At 37.2% G+C, this 25,505-nt stretch overlaps 1 protein-coding gene across 1 annotated transcript in view; it reads right to left on the bottom strand.

Annotated features, from left to right (window-relative positions):
- The window catches only part of ATG4A (autophagy related 4A cysteine peptidase), a 53,030-nt gene extending 27,543 nt beyond the window's left edge, over positions 1-25,487 (bottom strand). The window contains exon 1 of the mRNA XM_036076115.2: positions 25,235-25,487. Coding sequence (XP_035932008.1) covers positions 25,235-25,487 — 253 coding nt within the window. The remainder of the gene's footprint in view (positions 1-25,234) is intronic.
- Between the last annotated feature and the right edge of the window lie 18 nt (positions 25,488-25,505).

The raw sequence follows: 25,505 nt of genomic DNA on the forward strand, positions 1-25,505 counted from the left end.
GACTGGATGGTAGAGGGTACAAAGCAAGCTGGTAGAGTCCAAGTCGCAGCCAAGCAACAGACAGCTTTCAGAGCGATTTCACATGATCCTTGAGGCAGCCTCTTGAGATAGCCAGGGCAGAGATCATTACTTCCAGTTTAGAGTTGAAGGAACTGAGTTTCAGGGAGCTGATGAGACTTGCCCGGAGTCATATTAGCTAGTGAGCAGTATAACCAGGATTCAAAACAAGTTAACCTTACTCTCCATCCGGTATTCTTCCCACTATACCTTGCTGTTAAAATAAAAGCTGCGTCCAAGACATTGGAGACAAGGGACAGCAATGAGAAAGTTGTTGTAATAATCCAGACATGAAGTGGTGAAGGCCTGGCCTAAGGTGGAAAGAAATCAGATGCTCTGGTCATATAACATACTATAAAAGAAACTGACAATGCAGTACCCACTGTTTATAGGGCAGAGTAAGTGTAGACAGTCCAAGGTTAGAAGAGTATAATTATTTTTTTTTAGTTTAATTATTTTTAACTGGAAGTGATCTAAACTACTCCAAAGGCATAAATATTAACAATATAATTCATATACTGTGTCCAGATTTTTCCAGACAGCTGAAGGCAATGTTTTGGACACGGTTCCTAAGCAAACAACTCTTTATGTGTCTATGCATTTTTATGAGCCATTTCTGTCTTGCTAGTGTTTCCTTCCTCTGTGAATTTCAATGTTCATTTCTCAGAACTAATTGGTCATATGATCTCTTACCTCATCTAGATTTCCAGTGACAAAGGACTAGTGCAAAAAGGTCAAGGAGCTACAGGCCTTGAAGTTTTTCCACACTATTTAGTAAAAGTAATTATTGGCAATTAATTAATAATAATTTACTAAGAAAATACTAAAAAACACAATTACCAGACTAATCTTAAAGGATCTCTTCACTTTTGTCATTGAGCTGCTCAAAAACTTGCCCGGGCTTCCAAGATTGCTCCAACTGATAGGAATCAAATATGAACTCATCAGCCTGGAATTTAAGGCTCTCTCCAATATGGCCACCTTCTACATTTATATTTGTTCTCCACCGCTTATTATTCCTTTGGGAGATCTACTCTTTTTGGCCAGAAGAAACCATATGATACATTGGAGGCTCTCTGCTCATTCATGTCCTACTTATATTTAAGTCCCACCTCAAATGCTACTTTCTCTATGAACCCTTCTTCCTCAACTTTCCCACCAAGAAGTACTTTTTCCTTCTTCTAAGCTTCTACAGTCCCATATTTTTATCTCTTTTATGGCACTGGGCACTTTGTTCTCTAGATTATTATTATTTGCAGGCATGTCATCTCTCTGCTATTGGAACAAACTCCCATCTCAGTCCACGTAGTGCTTATCTCCATATCCCCTAAAGCTCCAATCATAGGGCCTTGCAAGAAGTTGTCCCCTAAGGCCCATCAAATGTTTATGGAATGAATGGGCACACTGACAAAAGTCTAAAAGCTGGTTTAGGGGCGCCTGGGTGGCTCAGATGGTTAAGCTCTGCCTTCGGCTCAGGTCATGATCCCAGGGTCCTGGGATCGAGCCCTGCATCGGGCTCCCTGCTTGGCGGGGAGTCTGCTTCTCCCTCTCCCTCTACTGTTCCCTCTGCTTGTGCTCTCTCTGTCAAATAAATAAATAAAATCTTTAAAAAAATAAAATAAAAGCTGGTTTATATATTTATACAAACATCAATTTAACAATCCTTTGTGGAGTACCTACCATATGGCCAACATTGTACTAGGCCTTGGGGATAGTAACATGTGTTAAGCAATCCCAAGTCTAATGGGAAGAGAGAAAGAAAGAGAGTTCATTTTTATGCGGTATGGTCAGTGTTTGCACGGGGGAGCTAAGGAAGCACAGCAGGGGACCACCTAAGCCAGCCTAGGGTACAGAGAAGGCTTGGGGAAGAGAGGTGATGACAGGACAGCCTTAAATGATCAGAGTTAAGCAAATAGGGTAGGAGAAGGATGTTCCAGGCAGAGGAGCAGCTTGGACCAAAATGCCAAGGGCTGAGAGACTGTGGAATGGTGAGGCCACGTGGAGACTGTCAGGAGTTGAGGCTGGAGAGGCAAACGAGCCTAGGAGATGTTGGCCTTGGAAGCCTTGGTAAGGCTCCTGGACTTAACCCAGGCTTCATGGAGCCCCTGAACGCTTTCAAACACACTCAGGAGGAAGTCTGGGTATCTCACCATGAGCAGAATAGAAACAGGGCAACAAGTAATTGCCTGTAATGCCAATCTTAGTTGTTGGCTTGTAAACATGATTAAATTAACTTCTGCTAAAAACAAAAAACAAAAACCAAACCAAACCTAAGTGACCATCTTTGTCAGGGAAGGGGTTAAGGTGGGTCTCTGTCTTGGGGCATGCTCACTGGTTCAGCACAATGGGAGAAACTCTCGAGTCCTTTCCAGGAACAGTAACTCTTCATTTAGGGGCACTTGTCCAGTTTTTGCCTCTGTTTACAATCACCTCACCCGCTTCCCAGACCACGGGAATTTTCCCCATACCCTTTCAACATCACACTTCATTAGTAATCATTGCCAGCAGACATATGATGTTTAAAAATTCTTTACCTTTGATGTCATGTAAAATTATACTGCCAGAGTTAAGTTTTTGGATTGCATAAAATTATACATGTACCTTCACTTTCAAAACAAGAGTTGTATTCCAAGTTAACCCTAGGGCAAATTTCTGTAAAGTGAACTTGAGTTTCCAAAATTATTTTGTCATTATTTGAGCCACGTTGCCCCCAAAAAAGACAGCTTTATTCCATCTAAAAAAGATGCAGCTTGCAATAAAATGGCTCCTCATCCCTGACGCACACTATGTACCAGACACCAGGAAAATAAATATCTATCTACTGAAAAGCATGAAAGACCCAGCCCACCAACCACAGCAAAAATACTCTCCAGTATCTGCCAGGCAGAAAACCTTGATCTGCTAAACAAAACACAGATTCATTTTTGACTCCTAAAGTGGGGTTTCTTATAAGATGCTCAGCCATCAGTTCTTTCATTAATACTAAGTTAACTTATTCTAAGTTAAAAATGTCTTTTTATTGCACCTACCCTGGCAACTCCACTCCTAGGTTTATGTCCAAGAAAAATGAGTGCCTGTGTCCATGGAAATATATGGTCAAAAATGTTCATAGCAGCTTTATTCATAATATCCAAAACCTAGAAACTATCCAAGTGTCCATCAATGGGGTGCTATTAACACAGTGTTAGTGTTCTCCCCAAATTCATATGTTGAAGCCCTAATCCCCAGTATGATGGTATTTGGAGGTGGGCCCTTTGGAAGGTAATTAGGTCATGAGGATAGAATCCCGTGAGTGGGATCAGTTCCCTTATAAGAAGAGACACCAGAGAGATGATCTCTCTCCATCGTGTGAGGACACAATAAGAAGGTAGCTATTTGCAAGTCAGAAAGAGAGACCTCACCAGAGACCAAACCTGCTGGTGCCATGATCTTGAGCTTCCCAGCCTCCAGAACTGTGAGAAATAAATGTTTGTTGTTTAAGCCATCTGGTCTATGAAGTGTTGTTACAGCAGCGTGAACAGACTAAGACAAGGAGGATGGATCAATTGTGGTGAAACATTCATAGCAATGGTACACAGCAACAAAAAAGAACTAATATTATGTACAAAACACAGATGAATCTCACAGACATGTTAAACAAAAGAAGCCAGACACAAAACAGTACATGCAATATGATTCTGTTTATATAAAATCTGAAATCAGGCAAAACTAATCTATGATAATAGTGGTCAGAATAGTTGTTACCTTTGGGAGGTGGTGTTGGCTGGTGGGAGGGGGTAAAACAGAAACTTTGGAGCAGCAGAGGTGAGGGAAGAAATGTCCTTTATCTTGATCTGGGTGGAGGGTGCACGTATATAAAATTTCACTGAGCTGTATGCTTAAGATTTGTGTACTTAACTGTATGTAAACAATACCTCAATTCAAGAAAAGAGAAAAAGGTAAGTCTCTATACGGGATTTATTTCTGGTACAGATTGGCAGTACAGATCAGAATTATGCTAACAACAAAATATTCTTTCGTTATCAGGAGCAGAGATATAGTACTAAATTTCTCCCCCACCCCCAACACACACACATCAAATCCAAGTGAAAGTATTTTGGGGCTTCAGATATTATTAAATGTAGGGCTAATTTATTGGATTTTTCAACTTCTAGCATTCCAAAATGCTATCTACTTTGCAGGCTCACTTTGATTACAAATTCCCAAATTTATTAATTCTTCTTTTCTACTATAGCATTAGCTGGTCTTCATCAGAGAAATATATTGAATTTTCCCCCATCTTAGTGGAAGAAAGTATAGTAGACTGAAGAAAACTCTAGCTTATGAATTAGAAGAGCCAGGTTCTATTTCTGCTCTCCTTTTGCTAAGCAAGTCACTTTGGGCTACTCTTTTAAACTAAGATTCCCTTTCCTTATCCATAAAATGTAGATAATACCTTCTCCCACGGGGCTATAGTGAGGATCAAATGAGAGAATGGATGTAAAAGTGCTTTGTAAACTTTAAGTGAGTGTTAATATCCCCAAAGCTAAGTGTTTCATTAGAACTTGTGCCTGGTCGTGGCCAAGAGAAATGTACTTGAATTTCAAAGCTTGTACTTCAGTTTCGCACATCTTACATTTCACCAGAGAGTTAGGATCAGCAAGTGCACTCAAATTCTAACATCTCTTGGGGATTAACATAACAATAAAAAATTAAAAAAAAAATTCTAACATCTCTGAAAAGTTGAAACAATTCCATGATAATAAATACTGAAAACAGATGTGTACAGGGAAGTAGGATGAATAACTGTTTCTTTCCTTTTCCCAATTATGACTTTGAAGTGTATCTCTAGCTATGTAATTCCCATTATATTCAGTTCATACTTCTAGAACTTTGAACTGCTTCTGCAACACTCATGCCACAGTTCCCCCTCTCTGTTATGAATTTCACAATAACTATCCCTAAAGGCCGTTCCCATTTCTACTTTCTGCCATCCATCGTGACCACGATAGCAAAATTTAAAAATACTCCCCACTCTGAGCTCCTTGTCAGAGACCTGAGTACTCCTCGTCAGAGAGCCCCAAATAGAAAGTGCCTTTTCTTAAGCGTCACCTTTTGATGTTTGTTCCTCTGATGACAGGAAGTGATATAGGCCAGAGTTGCCTCAAAATGCTTCCTGTCACCAACTATTCTTTCCAGCAGATCCAGCAGGAAATGTCTGATTGGAGAGTCATGCAGTGTGAAAGGAGCTTGACAGAAGGAAAAACCAGGGTGATTTGGTTTCAAGCACCCCAGTGGTTCCTGTTCCTGGAGATTTTGTTCTTAGTCCCACAGTTAAGTTCTCCAAATTAGAGCAAACCTACAGATAAACAAACAAAACAGACTAGAGAAGGTAAACCCTGAAGTTTTCAAGACCCTTGAGAAGCATTCCCTTCAGCTATCGAGTCCCAGTCTTTCGTGAACCTTCTGAGCTACGGGATAAAAACTGATTTTATAAAAGTAGATTGACAGCGGCAAGAAGGGCCAGCTGACAAGGAAACAGAGTATCATAAAAAACTAATATGGATTCACATATTCACACATACTCACACACTCATACACAAAGACTAAATGGTCTGGGACCGTGCAGTGCAGGGACAACCATTAAATCACATTTCAACAGGCCTTAGAATACCACTGCATTATAGCATATTATAACTTATAGTCATAACAATGATCCTCACTCAAAAAATTAGATTATGTCCATAAATGCTGTATAAGAAATCAGAGGAGTAAATTGCTTCTTGGTTGGGTTCCCCCCCCTTTGGAAAATTCCATTCACGATAGTTAAAATGTTAAAAGCTTATGGTGCTTAGAGGGAATCATGAGCCATTTGGAAAATTGGTTACTCAAAATGCCTTTTTCCCGGAAAGAGTGAGGTAACTGAGGTTCTACTTTAGTCGGTACGATGAGATGAATGCTGATGGTATAATAGACTTAAGTGTTATCAGGAGGTCAGAAAAAGGAGATGAGCCTGGGATAGCATAATGAGAGAAGGCTTCATGGAGGAGGCAGGGCTCAGGGCTGGGTTTACTTTGAAGTCTCTCTCCATCCAAAGCCTGGTTCTGCCTTTTTTATGGCTACCCTTAAGCAGTCCTGCCAGGGTCTCAAGTTTAGAGTCACTAAACAAGACGGGCACGTATTGCATGGAGCACTGGGTGTTATATGCAAATAATGAATCATGGAACACTACATCAAAAACTAATGATGTATTGTATGGTGACTAACATAACATAATAAAAAAAAGAATAGTTTTAAGGGAAATGTAATGATAGTGAATAAAGAGAAAAATGGGATGCAGATCCTGTATCATAAAGGAGCTTGCTAAGGCTTCAATGTCTGAATAAGCAGAGTCTCTGGTACGGGCAGCAATTGTGCCAAGCAGCAAATATTTTGTGGGAACCACAGATGGGGTACCATCTGTACTCTGAAATTACTGGAAAAGCAAGGTGTAACAAAGAATTTTTACTTGATAGTCTACTTTTATTTAGTATATAGAAGTATACCAGTGGGAAAATATAAAACATTACTAAAAGAAATTAAAGATGATACAGATAAATGGAAAGACATCAGTGTTCATGGGTTGAAAGACAATATTGTTAAGATACCCATATTACCCAAAACAATCTACAGATTCAACACAATTCCTCAAAATCCCAATGGCATTTCTTGTAGAAATAGATCAATTCATAAGGAATCTCAAGGAATTCCAAAGAGCCAAAACGATTTTTAAAGAGAAGAACAAAGGATTCACACTTCCTTCATTCAAAACATATTTCAAAGATACAGTAATCAAAACACTTTGATACTGGCATAAAGATAAACAAATTGACTAAGAGAATAGGCTAGAAAGCTCAGAAATAAACCCTTGTATATATGGTCAAATGGTCTTTGACAAGGGTGCCAAGACAACTCAAGGAGAAAAGGACAGTCCTTTTGACAAATGGTAGTGGGAAAACTGGATATCCACATGCAAAAGAAAGAAGTTGGACTCTTATCATACACCATATTCAAAAATTAACTCAAAATAAATTAAAGACCTAAACATAAGATCTAAAAGTATAAAATGCCTAGAAGAAAACATAGAGGAAAAGCTTCCTGACGTTGGATGTGGCAATGACTTCTTGGATATTACACCAAAAGGACAAGTAACAAAAGCAAAAAATGACAAACAAATGGGACTGCAGCAAACTTCAAAACTTTTGTGCATTAAAGTACACAATCATCACACTGAAAAGGAAGCCTATGGAATGTGAGAAAATATTTGCAAATAATATATCCATTAAGGGATTAGTATCTGGAACACATAATGAACTCCTACAACTCAAAGACAAAAATCAAATAATCCGATCTTTTAAAATGAACAAATGACTTGAATAGACACTTCTCCAAAGATGATATATGAATAATCAACAAGCATATAAAAAATGCCCAACATCATTAATCATCAGAGAAACGTACATTAAAACTTCAATGATGTGGAATAAAAGGGATAGCACAGAGGACCAGAGGGGAAGGGAGGGAAAACTGAATGGGAAGAAACCAGAGAGGGAGACAAACCATGAGAGACTCTGGACTCCAGGAAACAAACTGAGGGTTACAGAAGGGAGGGGGGTGGGGGGATAGGGTAACTGGGTGATGGGCATTAAGGAGGGCATGTGATGTGATGAGCCCTGGGTGTTATACACAACTAGTCAATCATTGAATACTACATCAAAAACTAATGATGTACTATATGTTGGCTAATTGAACATAATAAAAAATAAAACTAAAAAAACTTCAATGAGCTATCACCTCATACCCATTAGGATGGCTATGGAAAATAACAAGAGTTATCAAGGATATAGAAAAGTTGGAAGCCTTGTACACTGTTGGTAGGATTGTAAAATGGTGCAATCACAATGGGAAACAGTCCTGCAGCTTCCTCAAAAAATAAAAAATAGAATTGCCTTATGATCTGGCGATTCCATTTCTGGGTATACATATTCAAAAGAACTGAAATCAGGGTCTTGAAGAGATATTTGAACATCCATGTCCATAGCAGCATTATTCTCAGTAGTCAAGAGGTAGAAACAATCCAAATGTCCATCAGTGGATGACTGAATAAACAAAATGTGGTATATATGTATAAATGTACAATAAAATATTATTCAGCCTTAAAAAGGAAGGAAATCCTGTCATATGCTTCAATATGGATGAACCTTGAGGACACTACACTCAGTGAAAAAAAAGCCAAAGAAGGACAAATACTGTATCATTCTACTTTACATGAGACATCGAAACTAGTCAAACACATAGAAACAGACAGTAGAATGGTGGCTGCCAGGGACTAGAAAAAAGGTAAGTTGCTCTTTAATGGGTATACAGTTTCAGATTTTTAAGATGAAAAAGTTCCGGAGATCTATTTCATGATAATTGAATATATTTAACAGTACTAAACTGTACACTTAAAATAAGAGAGTAATTTTTATGTTATGTGCTTTTTACCACAGTGTAAAAACAGTCAAAAAAAAAGAAAAAGAAAAAGAAAAAGAAGAAGTACACCAATGCGGGTAGGAGTCAGAGTGATTTTATCCATTCTTAACTAGATTTTTACAGGGAGAAAGGCTTTAATTAACAGAATTCATGTTTTAAGTAACCCCTTATACGTCTTCTGGTTCCAAGAAAGGATAGAATAAACACTTTCTTTATTCTTCCCAATAAACATGGCTAAAACACTGAACATTATATATATATAATATATACCGAACACTGGACATTATTTTATACATATATATACACACACAATATATTAATATCATTAATATCATGTAATATTTGTATATTATACAGCTTTGAAATGTAGAGAGAAGACAGTCTGGCTAGGGACCTCAAGACCCAAGTAAGTTCCCTGGGTCTTGTTTTTGACTAATGCATCCTGGACCCAGTGATGGAGAAGCCAGCCACCCAGAAGTACCAATGGGTCCAGACAAAAATAGACCCCAAAAAAGCTCTAGCCAAAGGAATACAAAGTGGTAGCCTAGCAAGATAGAAACCTTTTATTTTTTTAAAGATTTATTTATTTATTTGAGAGAGAGAGAGAGAAGGGGAAGGGGCAGGGGAAGGGGCAGGGGAAGAAGGAGAGAATCCTCAAGCAGACCCCCCAGTGAGGCACAGACCCTGACGTAGGGCTCGATTCCAGGACCCTGAGATCATGACCTGAGCTGAAATCAAGAGTCGGACACTTAATTGACTGAGCCACCCGGGTGCCCAAGGCAGAAACCTTTTAGATAATAACTTCTGTACTCTAGCCAAGCACCACAGAAAAAAAAACTGTGGCCCTACTCCACACCCATCAGCAAAGGCCAAGTGCAGAGCCTAGACTTCCAACTTCATCTGGCAGTAAACAGTCACACACCCACCTCCCCCTCTCTTTGAGGTGGGTTCAGAGGAGGCTTAGTGGGCATCTGGTACTTTCATCCCTGCCAGGCAGTAATGAAGTCCTCAGACCATGATGGAAAAGAAGGCCATGAGCAATAGCAAGATGTTCTTCTCTCTCCAAGCCAGGATTCTGTCAGCAGAGGTCTAGTGGGGAGCGTGAAATTCTACCCCTCCCCAGTAATAATGAGATGCCCCTATTCCTACCCTAGTATCAATGAATGGTGAATGGGAAACCTTGAATCCCACCTCCCTCTGGCCATAATGAAGCTATGCCCCCATCCTTTCATCAGAGCAGTCTCAGAGCAGATATGCCAAAACAGAAGACTGAAATAAGATCCAGAGTCTCATAACATAATACTCAAAATGTCCAGGATACAACAGAAAATCCCTCATACAAAAAGCCAGGAATATCTCAAGTTGAGTGAGAAAAGACAATCAATAGAAACCAACAGTGAGATAATACATATATATTGGGCTCACCCAAGAAAAATTTTTTAATTAAGTTTTTATTTTAATTCCAGTATAGTTAACATACAGTGTTATATTAGTTTCAGGTGTACAGTATAGTGATTCAACACTTCCATACATGACCTGGTATTCATCACAACAGGTGCACTCCTTGATCCCCATCACCTAGTTCACCCATCCCCTCCACCCACCTCCCCTCTGGTAACCATCAGTTTGTTCTCTATAGTTAAGAGTCTGTTTCTTGGTTTCTCTCTCTCTTTTGTTTTCCATTGCTCATTTGTTTTGTTTCTTAAATTCCACATATGAGTGAGATCATATGGTATTTGTCTTTCTCTGACTGACTTATTTTCCTTAGCATAATACTAGCATTATCCTATACTCTAGTTCCATCCATGATGTTGCAAATGGCAAGATTTCATTCTTTTTCATGGCTGAATAATATTCCATTATATATACTAAACAAACATATACATATATATACATGTAAAAAAATATATATTTACATAAAATTTCTTTACCCATTCATCTATTGATGGACACTTGGGCTGCTTCCATATCTTGGCTATTGTAAATAATGTTACTATAAACATAAGGGTGCATGTATGCCTTTGAATTAGTGTTTTTGTATTTTGGGGTAAATACACAGTAGTGCAATTACTAGATCATAGGGTAGTTCTATTTTTTACTTTTAAAAAAGATTTTATTTATTTATTTTAGAGAGAGCGTGGGTGAGCAGGGGGAGGGGCATTGGGGAGGGAGAGGGAGAGAATCATAAGCAGACTCTGCGCTGAGTGCGGAGCCTGATGCAGAGCTCAATCTTACGACCCTGAGATCATGACCTGAGCTGAAACCAAGAGTCAGACATTTAACCAAATGAGCCACCCAGGCTACCCTCTGTTTTTAACTTTTTGAGGAAACTGCTTACAGTTTTCCACAGTGGCTGCACCAGTTTGCATTCCCACCAATGGTGCATGAGTGTTCCATTTTCTCCACACTCTCACCAACACTTGTTTCTTGTTTTTTATTTTAACCATTCTGACAGATATCTCACTGTAGTTTTGATTTGCATTTCCTTGATGACAAGTGATGCTGAACATCTTTTCACATGTCGGTTGGTCATATGGATGTCTTCTTTAGAGAAATGTCTGTTCATGTCTTCCACCCATTTTTTAATTGGATTATTCATGTTTTGGGCATTGAGTTTTATAAGTTCTTTATATATTTTAGATACTAACACATTATCAGATACATCATTTGAAAATATCTTCTCCCATTCAGTAGGTTGACTTTTAGTTTTGTTGATTGTTTCCTTCACTGTGCAGAAGCTTTTTATTTTGATGTAATACCAATAGTTTATTTTTGCTTTTATTTCCCTTGCCACAGTAGATATATTTAGAAAAATGTTGCTATGGCCAATGTCAGAGACATTACTGCCTGTGCTCTCTTCTAAGACTTTTATGGATTCAGGTCTCACATTTAGGTCTTTAAGCCATTTTGAGTTTCTTTTTGTGTATGGTGTAAAAAAGTGATCTAATTTCATCCTTTTGCATGTAGCAGACCAATTTTCCTAATACCATTTATTGAAGAGACTGTCTTTTTCCCATTGGATATTCTTTCCTGCTTTGTCAAAGATTAACTGATCATATAATTGTGTGCTTATTTCTGGATTTTCTACTATGTTCCATTGATCTATGTGTCTATATTTGTACTAGCACCATGCTGTCTTGATCACTACAGCTTTGTAATATAACTTGAAGTCCGGAACTGTGATGCTTTCTGTTTTCCTTTTCTTTTTCAAGGTTGTTTTGGTTTTTATCATGAATGGATGTTGTACTTTGTCAAATGCTTTTTCTGCATCTATTGAAATGATATATAGTTTTTATCCTTTCTCTTATTGAGATGATGTATCACATTGACTGATTTGTGAATATTGAACCACTCTTGCATCCCAGAAATAAATCCCACTTGCTCGTGGTAAATGATTTTTTTAATGTATTGTTGGAATCAGTTTACTAGTTTCTTGTTGAGGATTTTTACAGAGATACTGGCCTGTAGTTCTCTTTTTTTGTGTATGGTGTCTTTATCTGGTTTTGGTATCAGGGTGATACTGACTTCATAGAATAAATTTGGAGGTTTTCCTTCCTCCTCTATTTTTTAGACTAGTTTGAGAAGTATAGGTATTAAATCTTTAAATGTCTGGTAGAATTTACCTGTGAAGCTGTTTGGTCCTGGACTTTTGTTTGTTGGGAGTTTTTTGATTACTGATTCAATCTCCTTGCTGGTAATTGGTCTGTTCAAATTTTCTTTCTTCCTGCTTCAGTTTTGGTAGGTTATATGTTTCTAGGAATTTATCCATTTCTTCTAGGTTGTCTAATTTGTTGGCATATAGTTTTTCATAATATTCTCTTACAATTATTTGTGTTTCTGTGGTGTTGGTTGTTATTTCTTCTCTTTTGTTTGTGATTTTGTTTATTTGAGTCTTTTTTTCTTTTTTTTTTTTTGGATGAGTCTGGCTAGAGGTTTATCAATTACTAATAGGTGGTTTTTTTTAAAAAATCAACAAAATTGACAATCTTTAGCTACATTAGCTAAGAAAATAGAATACCCAGATAAATAAAAGCAGATATGAAAGAGGAAATATCATAACCAATGACACAGAAATTAAAAAGATTATCAGAGACTACTATGAACAATTATAAGCCAACAAATTAGACAAAGTAAAAGAAATGGTTAAATTCCTAAATATATACAACTCATCAATAATAAATTGTGAAGACCCAGAAAAATCTGAACAGAAGTATAACTAGTAAGGAGATTGACTCAGTCATCAAAAAACTCTGAACAAATAAAAGCCTAGGCCCAGATGGATTCACTGGTGAATTCTATCAAGCATTTAAAGAAGAATTAACTTCTTTTAAAGTATTAACTTTATTAATTTTAATTTTATTCATTTATCTATTTATTTATTTATTTTAAAGAGAGAGAGTGCGTGAGCATGGGATGACGGGCACAGGAAGAGGGAGAGACTCTTACGCAGACTCTGTGCTCAGCACAGAGCCTCATGAGGGGCTCGATCTCGTGACCCTGAGATCATGACCCGAGCTGAAATCAAGAGTCAGATGCTTAACCAACTGAGCCACCCAGGTGCCCTGAAAGAATTAACTTTAAATTCATTCTTTAAGTTAAGAAATCTTAGCTTAAAGAATTAACTTTATTCTTTTTAAAAAATAATTTCTGAAGCCAATTTTTCTTAAACTCTTCCAAAAAACTGAAAAGGAGGGAACACTTCCAAACTCATTCTGTGACGCTGCCTTACCCTGATACCAAAACTAGAAAAGGACACTAGAGGGAATGAAAATTGCAGGCCAATTTCCCTGATGAATATAGATGCAAAAATCTTCAAAAATATGAGCAAACCAAATTCAATAACATATTTTTAAAAATCATATACCACAACCAAGTAGGATTTCTCCCTGGGATGGAAGGATGACCCAACATATGCAAATCAATAAATGTGATACACCACATTAACATAATGGGGGGGGAATCACATGATCATCTCAATAGATTCAGATTAGACATTTGACAAAATTCAACACCTTTATATGTTGAAAAGTTAAGTATTCTAAATTCAACAAACTAAGAATAAAAGGAAACTACCTGAAAATAATAATGGTCATGTATAAAAAGTCCACAGATAACATCATACTCAATGGTGAAAAACTGAAAGCTTTCCTTTAAGATCAGGAACGAGACAGGATACCCAATGTCACCATTTGTATTCAACCTAGTACTAGAAGTCCTAGCCAGAGCAATTAGGCAAAATAAATAAATAAATAACATTTAAATCAGAAAGAAAGAAATAAAATTAGCTTTGTTTGTACATGACATAACCTTATAAGTAAAAACCCTAAAGACTCCACAAAAATTGTTAGAGTAAGTGATTTTAGCATGTACTCTAAATATTGTTTATAGGATACAAAATCAACATACAAAAAATCAGTCATCTTTCCATATAATAGCAATGAGCTATCTGAAAAAAATTATTTAGGAAATGATTCCATTAAAATAGAATGAAAAATAATTTAAAAAGTTACAAATAAACTTAACCAAGGAGGTGACCAATTTGTATACTGTAAATTATACAAAGCATTACTGAAAGGAATTTAAAGGCACAAATAAATTGCAAGACATCCCATGTTTGTGGATTGGAAGACAATACTGTGCAAACATCCACACTAACCAAATCAATCTATACACTGAACATTATCCCTATCAAAATCCTCGTGGCATTTTTACATAAACAGAAAAAGCTATCCTAAAATTCATACAAAACCACAAAGGACCTCAAATAGCCAAAAGAATTCTGAGAAAGAAAAACAATGCTAGAGGCCACACATTTCCTAATTTCAAAATATATTACAAGGTTATAGCAATCAAAACAGTATGGCACTGGCATAAAGACAGACACATAGACCAATGGAATAGAACACAGTGCCCAGACATAAACTCACACATATATAGTCAAATGATCTTTGACAAGGGTGCCAGGAGTACACAATGAAGAAGGGATATCTCTTCAAAAAACAGTGTTGGGAAAATGACATCCACATGCAAAAGAAAAATTGGGCCCTTATCTTACACCATACACAAAAATCAGCTCAAAATTACAGACTTCAACATAAGCTCTAAACTATAAAATGCCTTGAAGAAAACAGGGCAAAAGCTTTATGACATTGGTCTTGGCAATAACTTCTTAAATATGACACTAAAAGCACAGGCAACCAAAGCATAAACAGACAGGTGGGACTACATCAAACTAAAAAGCTTCTGTTCAGCAAAGGAAACAATCAATAGAATGAAAAGACAACCTACAGAATAGGAGAATATATTTTTAAACCATGTATCCAATAAGGGCTTAATATCCAAAATATGTAAGGAACCCCTACAACTCAATAGCAAAAAACAAAAAAAATAAAAATAAAAACCAAAATAACTACTTAAAACTGAGCAAAGGATTTGGATAGACATTCTTCCAAAGAAGATACACATATAGCCAACAGGTATATGAAAAGATGCTCAACGTCGCTAATTGTCAGGGAAATGCAAATCAAAACCACAACCAGGTATCACCTCACACTTATTAGGATGGCCATTATTTTAAAAAAATTAAGAAATAACAAATGTTGGTGAGCATGTGGAGAAACCGGAAGCCTTATGCACTGTTGGTGGGAATGAACAAATGGAAGAGCTGCTATATAAAACACTGTGGCAGTTCCTCAAAAAATTAACAAGGGAACTACCATATGATCCAGCAATCCCATTTTTGGGTATTTATTCAGAAGAACTAAGATCAGTATCTGGAAAAGATATTTGCACTGCCATGTTCATTGCAGCATTATCTACAATAGCCAAGAGGTAGAAATAACCTAAATGTACATCAATAGATGAATGGATAAAGAAAATGTGATATAGAATATTAGTCTGCCATATAAATAGAAATCCTGTCACATGCTACAACATGGATGAACCTTGAGGACATTATGCTAAGTGAAATGAGCTAGTCACAGAACATCAAATACTGCCTCATTCTGCTTACATGTGGTATCTGAAGTATTCAAACTCAAAGAAACAGAACTTAGAACAACAGAGGTTGCCCGGGGCTGGGCAGAGGGGGAATTGGGGAGTTGCTGTTCAATGGGTATAGAGTTTCAGCCATGCCAGATGAGAAAGTTCTAGAAATCTGCCGTACATCATGCCTAGAGTTAACAATACTGTAATGTAGAATTAAAAATTTGTTGAGAGTGGATCTAATATTATGTATTATTTACTGCAATAAAAAATATGTGACATGAAGCTAAACCACTGCTGAGCGGGAAATTCATAGCACTAAATATGTACCTTAGAAAGGAGGAAAAGTCTCAAATTAAAAAAATCTAATTTCCCACCTTAAAAAACTATAAAAAGAAGAGCAAAATAAACCCAAAGAAAGCAAAAGGAAGGAAATAATAGGTAGAGCAGAAGTCAATAGGGTTGAAAAATAAAAATCAATGAAATAAAGAGCTGATTCTTTGAAAAGGCCAATGCAATCAATAAACCTCTAGCAAGAGTGACAAACTGAAAAAAGAGAGAAGACACAAATTAATATCAGAATGAGATAGGGGATATCACTAGAGACTCTGCAAACTCCCAAAAGATAATAAGGGAATACTACAAACAAATGTACACATATAAATTTTACAATTTATATAGATTGGACCACTTCCTTGAAAACCGTAAACACATACTCACCCAGTATGAAACAGATAATATGAGTAGCCCTATGACTATTACAGAAATTGAATCTGCACTTTTAAAACTCCAAAAAAAGAAATCTCTGGGCCCAGATGATCACACTGCAGAATTCTTCCAACCACTTGACAGAGAATTAATACTGATATTACACAATCTCTTCCAGAAAATAGAAGAGTGAATACTTCCCAACTATTATAAGGCTAATATTTCATTGATACTAAGATCAGACAAAGACAGTACAAAAAATTAAATAACAAGCCAATATCATTCATGAGTGCAGACACACAAATCCTTAACAAAACACTAGCAAATAGAATTCTGCAATATATAAACAAATTTATACACTACATGACCAAGTGGGTTTATTCCAGGGATGCATGGCTGGTTCAGTATTTGAAAATCAATCAGTGTAATCTACCATATTATGACAAAATGAGACAAATAATAATGCTCATATCAACTGATACAGAAGAAGCTATTTAACAAAATTCAACACTCATTCATGATTTAAAAAAATGCTTAGAACATTGAAAGGGAATTGCCTCAGCTTTATTTTTTTTTTTTAAGATTTGTTTATTTGAGAATGAGAGAGGGTGGAGGAGGGGCAGAGGGAGAGAATATCAAGCTGGCTCCCCAATGAGCATGGAGCCTGACATGGGGCTTGATCCCAGAATCCGTAAGATCATGACTTGACCTGAGCCGAAATCATGAGTTGGACGCTTAACCGACTGAGCCACTCACGCACCCTTTACCTCAACTTTCAAAAGAATATCTACAAGGGCGCCTGGGTGGCTCAGTCGGTTAAGCGACTGCCTTCAGCTCAGGTCATGATCCCAGGGTCCTGGGATCGAGTCCCACATCAGGCTCCTTGCTCCGCGGGGAGCCTGCTTCTCCCTCTCCAACTCCCCCTGCTTGTGTTCCCTCTCTCACTGTCTCTCTCTCTCTGTCAAATAAATAAATAAAATCTTAAAAAAAAAAAAGCTTTAAAAAAAAAAGAATATCTACAAAAAAAGAAAGAAAGAAAAACCTACAGCTAACATCATACTTAATGCTGAAAGACTGACTGCTTCTTTACTAAGATTGGAAACAAGGCAAGGGTTCAGCTATCACCACTGCTATTCAACATACTAGAAGTCCTGGACAGAACAATAAGGGAAGAAAAAATAAATAAAAAGCATATCAAATAAAAAGGAAGAAATATCATTGTCCCTACTTGCAGATGACAAGATGGTCTACAAAGAAAATTGAAGAAATCAACCAAAACAAACAAACACAAAACAACCTCCTAGAACTTAGTCAGCAAATTCAGCAACATTGCAGGGTGCAAGATCATCATACAAAAATCATCTGCATTACTATACACTAGCAATGGACACATGGAAACCAAAGTTAAACATACAATACCATTAAGAATCACTCAAATAAATGAAATAGTTATAATTCTCAAAACATATGTACGAGACTTGTATGCTGAAAACGACACAATGCCAAGAAAAGAAATAAAAGAAAATCTAAATAAATGGAGAGACAGTCCCCATTCACGAATTGAAAAACTCAACATAGTAAAGATATCTGTTCTCCCCAAACTGATATACAGGTCTACTATAATTCCTATTAACATCATAGCAATTTTTTTAAGATATAGGCAAGATTATTCTAAAACATATAGGAAAAGGAAAAGAAAGAAACAATATTTAAAAAGTAATAAAGTAGGAGGAATCACTCTACCCATTTTTTAAACTTATTATAGAGTTATAGTAATTAAGACTCTGTGGTGTGGCAGAGCGACAGACACATAGATAGACACATGAGTCAGAACAGAAAACCCAGAAATAGGCCTATACGAATTCAGCATACTCATTTTTTTTTTTTTTTACCACAGTACAAAAGCAATTCAATGAAGCTGAAGCAATTGGGTATCTGTAGTTTAGAAAATTAATCTCAACTCAAACCTCACACTATATACAAAAATTACATGAAAATGGACTGTGGACTTAAATGTAACTAGAAAACTTTTATAAGAAATCCAGGAGAAAATCTTTGAGATGCAGGGCTTGATGAAGAGTTGGACAGTACAACAAAAGCACAATCCAGAAAAGAAAAAAGAAATCAATGAATTGGACACCATCGCAATTAAGTTCTTGCTCTATGAAAAATCCTATTAATAAGATGAAAAGACAAGCCATAGGCTGCTAGAGAACACTTGCATATTACGTATATGACAAACAACTTGTATCTAGACTATACACACAACTCTCAAAACCTGACAGTTTAAAACACACACACACAAAAACCAAACCCAAACAATGCAGTTAGAAAATGGGCAAAGTACACGAAGAAACATTTCGCTGAAGAAGATACGGGGGTGGCAAATAAACACATAAAAAAATGTTGACTCTGCTTAGCCATTACAGAAATGCAAATAAAACCACAATAAGTTATTAATCACTATGCACCTATCAGAATGGCTCAACTGAAAACAGTGACATTACCAGTACCAGCAAGGAGGCAGAGACACTGGATCGCTCATACATTGCCAGTAGGGATATTAAATGGTAAAATTGTTTGTCAGTTTCTTTAAAAACTAAACATACACTTACCATAGCACCCAGCAATTGTCCTCCTGGGCATTTACATCAGAGAAACAAAAATTTAGGTCTACACAAAATCCTATACTCAAATGTTCGTAACAGTTTTATTTGTAATAGCCCCAAACTGGAAATAACCAAAATGTCCCTCAATAGGAGAAGGGGTGAGCTTCACGCTAATTTTAGTATATCCAAGGCATGGAATACTTCTCAGCAATAAAAAAGAAGAAACTATTGATACACTTATCAACTTGGATGGATCTGAAGTAAAATTATGAAGTAAAAAAATGGAAAAGTCACACACTTTTTGATTCCATTTATATAAAATTCTCAAAACGACAAAATTATAGAGAAGGAGAACACATTAGTGATTGTCTGGGGTAAGTGGTGGGTGTGACCATAAATGGGTAGCCTTCTAGTGATGGAATATTTCTGTATCTTGATTGCCATGATGGTTACACAAATCTACTCATGTGATAAAGTAACACAGAACTGTACACACACATCATTCCAACATCATTTTCCTCCTTTTCATATTGTATTATGATTACATAAAATCATATGATTGGGGCAAACTGGATGAAGAATATACAGAGTTTTTCTGTACTATTTCTACAATAGGTGAGTCTTTTATTATTGATTTTTTAAAAGTTAAAAAAAGAAACCACTTACAGAATAACTTAGAAACAAGAATGTGGAAGCTAAAACCCAAGAATAAGTAAATAAAATGTTTTATTATAATAGTTGGTTGTACAAAGGGATAGATTTTAAATGGGGAAGGTGTATATAGGCCAGTGACATATAATACCAAAGACATTTATCTGTAACATCAAAACATGTGCTTAAAAAAATATTATAGCCACAGATTAAAACATCTCCTATTAAACCAGGCAACTGGCAATTGTGAAGTGTTTGCAATAAGCCACATAAATGAATTACATCTTCAAACAATGAATTATGAATTGCAAAATGTCTTCAGGCCAGTCACTCAAACTTTATCCAGTAAGTGGTAGGGATGGAGGAGTTTCATTCTGGGTAACCCAGGACGTATTCCTGAGACTGTTACACAGTTCACTGATTTGCATTCACCCTGTGTAAGGTGTCCTCAAGTTTGTTTCACTATAGAATATATTCATTTCCAGTTGTGCTATGAAAAGAGTATTTGCATTGAGTAAAATATTTAGCGATGATTAGAAAGGGGCACAGGAGGGGAAATTGCCTCTCTCTGCACTGTCCAAAATTATAACCACTAGCCACATGAAGCTGTTCAAATTTAAAATAATTAAAATTAAATGAAATTTAAAATTTAGTTCCTAGACACATTTCAAGTGCTCAATGGGACTAGTGGCTGTTGTGAAAATTAATACAGGGAAACATCAGTAAAATGGAGTCAAGAGGCCAGAAGGGGGAACTCTCACACCTTACCACTTGTCAGTTGCAGACCCCCAACAGAAAGAGACCTATCTTGTATTCCCAACAGGAAGAAGCCTTCCTTTATTATCCCAGCAGGAGGAAGAAAGATTTTCTCCTTGGGTGGAAATGGCCCAGCCAATGAGAGACTGTCACAACTCAACCAGTAAAAAGCCACTATACGTCAAACTCCCAGTTTACTCCAATGGGCTTTTTGCGTATAACAGGTCCTCCCAACTCCCCGCTTTCCTCTATAAAACCACATTCTTCTCCTTTGTTCTCCAGACTTGCCTATGGTTTTGCTGTAGCTTGCACGTCCTGAATTGTGATTCTCTGCTATTCCTGAATAAACCCATTTTTGCTGTTAAAGTAACTGACAGTTTTATTTTATTTTTATTTTTTTATTTTTTAAAAGATTTTATTTATTTATTTGACAGAGAGAGAGAGAAAGAGCACAAGTAGGCAGAGCAGCAGGCAGAGGGAGAGGGAGAAGCAGGCTCCCTGCAGAGCAGGGAGCCCGATGCTGGGCTCGATCCCAGGACCCTGGGACCTGGGGATCATGACCTGAGCCAAAGGCAGACACTTAACCGACTGAGCCACCCAGGCGCCCCAACGGTTTTATTTTTAAAGTTAACATTACCATACTAGAACAGTATAGATAATAGAACTTTTCCATCATCACAAAGAGTTCTATACAACAGCATTACTCTAGAGCATGAAAAACATGTCATTTTCTTACTATCAGAGGTAGAGTTACAGCCTGAAGAGCTATAGGAATTAGTGTTGCCTTATCTGAGGTTTTCATTTATATATAATTTCATTTTCAGCAATATTGAGCACTATGTTGCAGTGGTTAAATGCTAGGGTGTTAGGCCCAGATTTCAATTTTAGCTCCAACTTTTACTAAATCGTGTGGCCTTAGGCATGTTAGATTGCTTCGATTCTCTGAACCTGCATTCTCATTTTTAAATAGGTGGGGACTGGAGGGATAATAGTACCTACCTCGTAGGATTGTTGTGAAGGATTAAATGAGATATAAGACCAGTATCTGACACATGTGATTGATAAATGTTAGTTATTCTTAGCCTTATAAAGTCCAGAAGATGAATCTGGCTTGTTCTAGGACCTAAAATCTAGGTGACCACGTAGAAAAGGCAACAGGAAACATTCGATCATATGAGCAACAAGGGAGTCAGTCCCTAATAGGGGCCTCCTTTGACTCTTGATAAACAGTCACCACCTTGTTCCTCCATAACCTGGGGCCAGAGACAAAAGAAACCTTCTCCCTTATAGATCTGTTTGTCTTTCAGCCTTCAAAAAGTCAAGGGTTACCTTACCCTTAGCCTCAAGGGACTCAGAATTGAAAGTTAACTGCCATATGGTAGCAAAAGAAAAAATAAAATAAATTAAAAAATTAATTAAATAAAAATAAATAAAAGTACAAGACACCATCTATAAAAGAAGATAACCCAAACAAGTCACTCAGTAGGAGAGGTACTTAGAGTTGTTTTTCCAGCTGTTCTTAGCAATCGAATCCAATTCCTTGATGTATTATTAAGGTAAAATGTTACTATATTCAATCCTGTGTGAATACCACACAACCAGCCTGCTGTATCTCTGTAATTAACAAGATATTTATTGAACACCTACTACATACAGGACACTCACTCTAGACCCACCATCAGCAAACTGCATCTGGCAGGCCAGATTAAGACCACTCATGTTTTTCATCTGGGAAACAAAGTAGGAATGATTTTTACATTTTTAAACTGTTGGACAAACTGCCCTCAGCCACTCTTATCAAACACTGAATGGCCCTGGAAATGAGCTTCCGCTGCAGACTTGATAAGGTTTCTTAATTAATTCAATCTAAAATAACAAGGCAAAACAGCACTTCTTTGTGAAACTTACATTGTAGAAAAGTCATTTCAACAACTGCCACTGTTTGAACCAAAAGTAACGTCAACATGCTTTACATACTTCCCATAACAAGTCAAAACAACAAAATCACAATGATACACCACTTCACACCCACTAGAATGACTATAATCAAAAAGACAGACATTAACAAGTGTTGGTAAAGAGATGGAGAAATTGAAACCCTCATACATTGCTGGTGGGACTGTATAACAGTGCAGCTGTTGTAGAAAACAGTTTGGCAGTTCTTCACAAGGTTAAACAGAGCTGCCCTGTGGCCTAGCAATTCTACTCCTAGATATGTACCAAAAGAAATGAATACACATGTCTGCACAGAAACTTGCACACAAATGTTTATGGGAGCATTATTCATAACAACCAAAAGGTGGAAACCACCCAAATTCCCATCAACTGATGAACAGATAAATAAAATATTGTATAGCCATACAATGGAATATTATTCAGCTATAAAAAGGAACAAAGTACTGCTACATAGTAAAATTTGGATAAAGGTCAAAAACATGCTAAGTGAAAGAAGGTAGACACAAAAGACCACATACTGTGTCTGTTTGTATGAAAACCCAGAAAATGAAAATCCATAGAAACAGAAAATAGATTATTGGTTGCCTAAGGTTGGGAGTAGCAATGAGGAGTGACTGAAAATGGGCACAGGGTTTCTTTCTGGGGTGATGGAAATCTTTTAAATAAGATTGTGTTGATGGTAACACAACTCTAAAATACATTAATAATAAACTGTACACTTTAAAAAATGTAAAACACCAAAAGCATGGTTCACAAAAGAAAAAATTATAAATTGGAACTCCTCAAAATTCAAAACCTTTGCACTTCAAAAGACACCATTAAGAAAATGAAAAGGCAAGCAACAGGTTAGTAGAAATATCCACATATCATATATCTGGCAAGGACTTGTATCTAGAAGGTATAAACAATTCTTACAATTCAACAATAAAAAGACAATAAAGATAATAACTCAATTCAAAAATGGGGAAAATATGTGAACAGACACTTCACCCAAGAAGATACACAACTGGCTAATAAGCACACAAGACGATGCTCATCATCATTAGTCATTAAGGAAATACAAATTATAACCACAATGAGTTATCATTTCACACCCATTTAGAATGGCTATGATAAAAAGACAGACAATAACAAATGTTAGCAAGGATTTGGAGAAACAGAAACCCTCCTACATTGCTGGCAGAAAAGCAAATAGTGCTGCCATCGTGGAAAACAGTTTTGCAGTTTCACGAAAAGTTAAACATAAATTTGCCATATGTCCCAGTAATCCCACCCTTAGGTATCTACCAATAAGAAATGAAAACACAGGTCCACGGGCAGACTTGTACACAAATGTTCTTAGCAGCTAACATTAGTAGTAATAGCCAAAAATTGGAAACAACCTATCAACTACTGAGTAGACAGAAAAAGTGTGTTATATCCATAAAATAGAATACTGTTTGGAAATAAAAATTAATGAGGTACTGATACATGCTACAATATGGATGAACCTTAAAAATACCATGCTAAGTGAAAGAAGCCAGGCACAAAAGACCACATATTGTAAGATTTTATTTAGATGAAATGTCAAGAATATGCAACTTTATAGAGACAGAAGGTAGATTAGTCATTACCTGGGGCTGGGAGTGGGAACAAGGATTTAACTATAAATGAGCATGAAGGATCTTATTGGGGGAGTGAAAATGTTCTAAGACTGATTATGGTGATGGTTGCACCACTCAGTAAAGTTACTAAAAAATCATTTAATTATACATTTGAACTGAGTGAATTTTATGGTACATAAAATACATTTCAATAAAGCTGTTAAAAATAAGAAAAGAACAGTAGGGGAAACTGGGTGAAGGGTACACAGGAATTTTGTACTACCTTTGCGATTTTTCTATAAAGCTAAAGCTATTCGGAAATTTTAAAAATCAAATAAAAATTAACAAGAATATGCTTGTGGGTTGATATCAGTATTTGGCAGTACCTATCATTGTGAAAAGACATTTACAAAGATGAAATAAGAAAATCTCATTACAGATCAGCATTAACAGATGAACACTTGACATGATTTTTAAGATGGGGAACTCTGTGAGCCCCAATTAAATAAAATGTTATCCCCCCCAAAAGAATTCCGTTATTTCTACTAGTAGTCCTGTATAACAAAAAAAAAAAAAAAAAAAGTACTCAACTATTGTTTTATTTTGGATTTCATCAATAAACATTTGTTGAAATTTGTTTTCTCTCTTGTTATATAAGTGCCTATAAATTATCCGCAATTCTGCCTTTTGGCCTGCAACGCCTAAACTATTTACTATCTGGCGCTTCACAGAAAGTTTGCCAAGCCCTGCTCTACACCATAACAGGATAAATATAAACATAATCAGTCTCTTTCTTGAGTGTATTCTTATCATTACCTAGTTTTGGCATAAAGCCCTCTTGGATATGCCCTATAAAGGATAAGCCTTGCATCTCTTTGGGATTTCCATAAATAGAAACACTATTAGCTTAATATTTCTAGCAAAGCCTCGGTGTCATCATTATTATCATGACATTAAAGGGCCAACACCATACCACAGTATCAAGATGACTCTCATCAAGTTGTGATGTCACCAGGCCATGGACTCACCGAGGTCAATTAGATATCAAGTGGCTCCTATGGCCTCACACCCTGCCTTTGGCATCACCCTGGCACATCACCTTACTACGGAGTCATATGCTATCACTGCTGTGACAGAATTCTGCCCTGATGCCACTCCGCCGAGATGTCAGAATAATTAACCCCTACTTGTTTCCACTCCTTTGGCGGCGGCAGGGAGGGGGAGGGTAGCCGCCGCCACCCGCACGAGCCCAGGAGGTAGTCCTCAGCTCCTACTGTTGTCCCTTCCGCCTGCCACTGCAGGTCAGGGCCCCCGTGGGACAGGACCCTCAGGCTCCCATAACTCTCTTGCCAGGACCCCGCACCCGTTTCTCGCGGCCGACTCAATGGCCCAACAGCGACCACCCACCCCGGTTCCACACGAAGCCGCTCCCCGTACCTGACTCCATTCTCCAGCTGTCATCCTGGGCCAATTCCACCGGCCACTTGACTACGGCGGCCGCAAGGGACCCTGGGACCTGTAGTTCCGCGCTGCTAGGGGCAGAGTCGGAGAGAGCGGTAAAGGCGCCTCCCCGCCCAGAACCGCGCTCAAACTGCAACTCCCAGAGGCTCCCCGGGGTGGGAAAGAAGCAAAGGAACGAGGAAGACCAGTGATTGGTGGAACTCAGCCGGCTCTTTTGATTGGCAGTCATAGCTGGCGACGTGAGGCG

Source organism: Halichoerus grypus, chromosome X (genome assembly GCF_964656455.1).
Source record: "Halichoerus grypus chromosome X, mHalGry1.hap1.1, whole genome shotgun sequence".
Lineage (NCBI taxonomy): Eukaryota > Metazoa > Chordata > Mammalia > Carnivora > Phocidae > Halichoerus > Halichoerus grypus.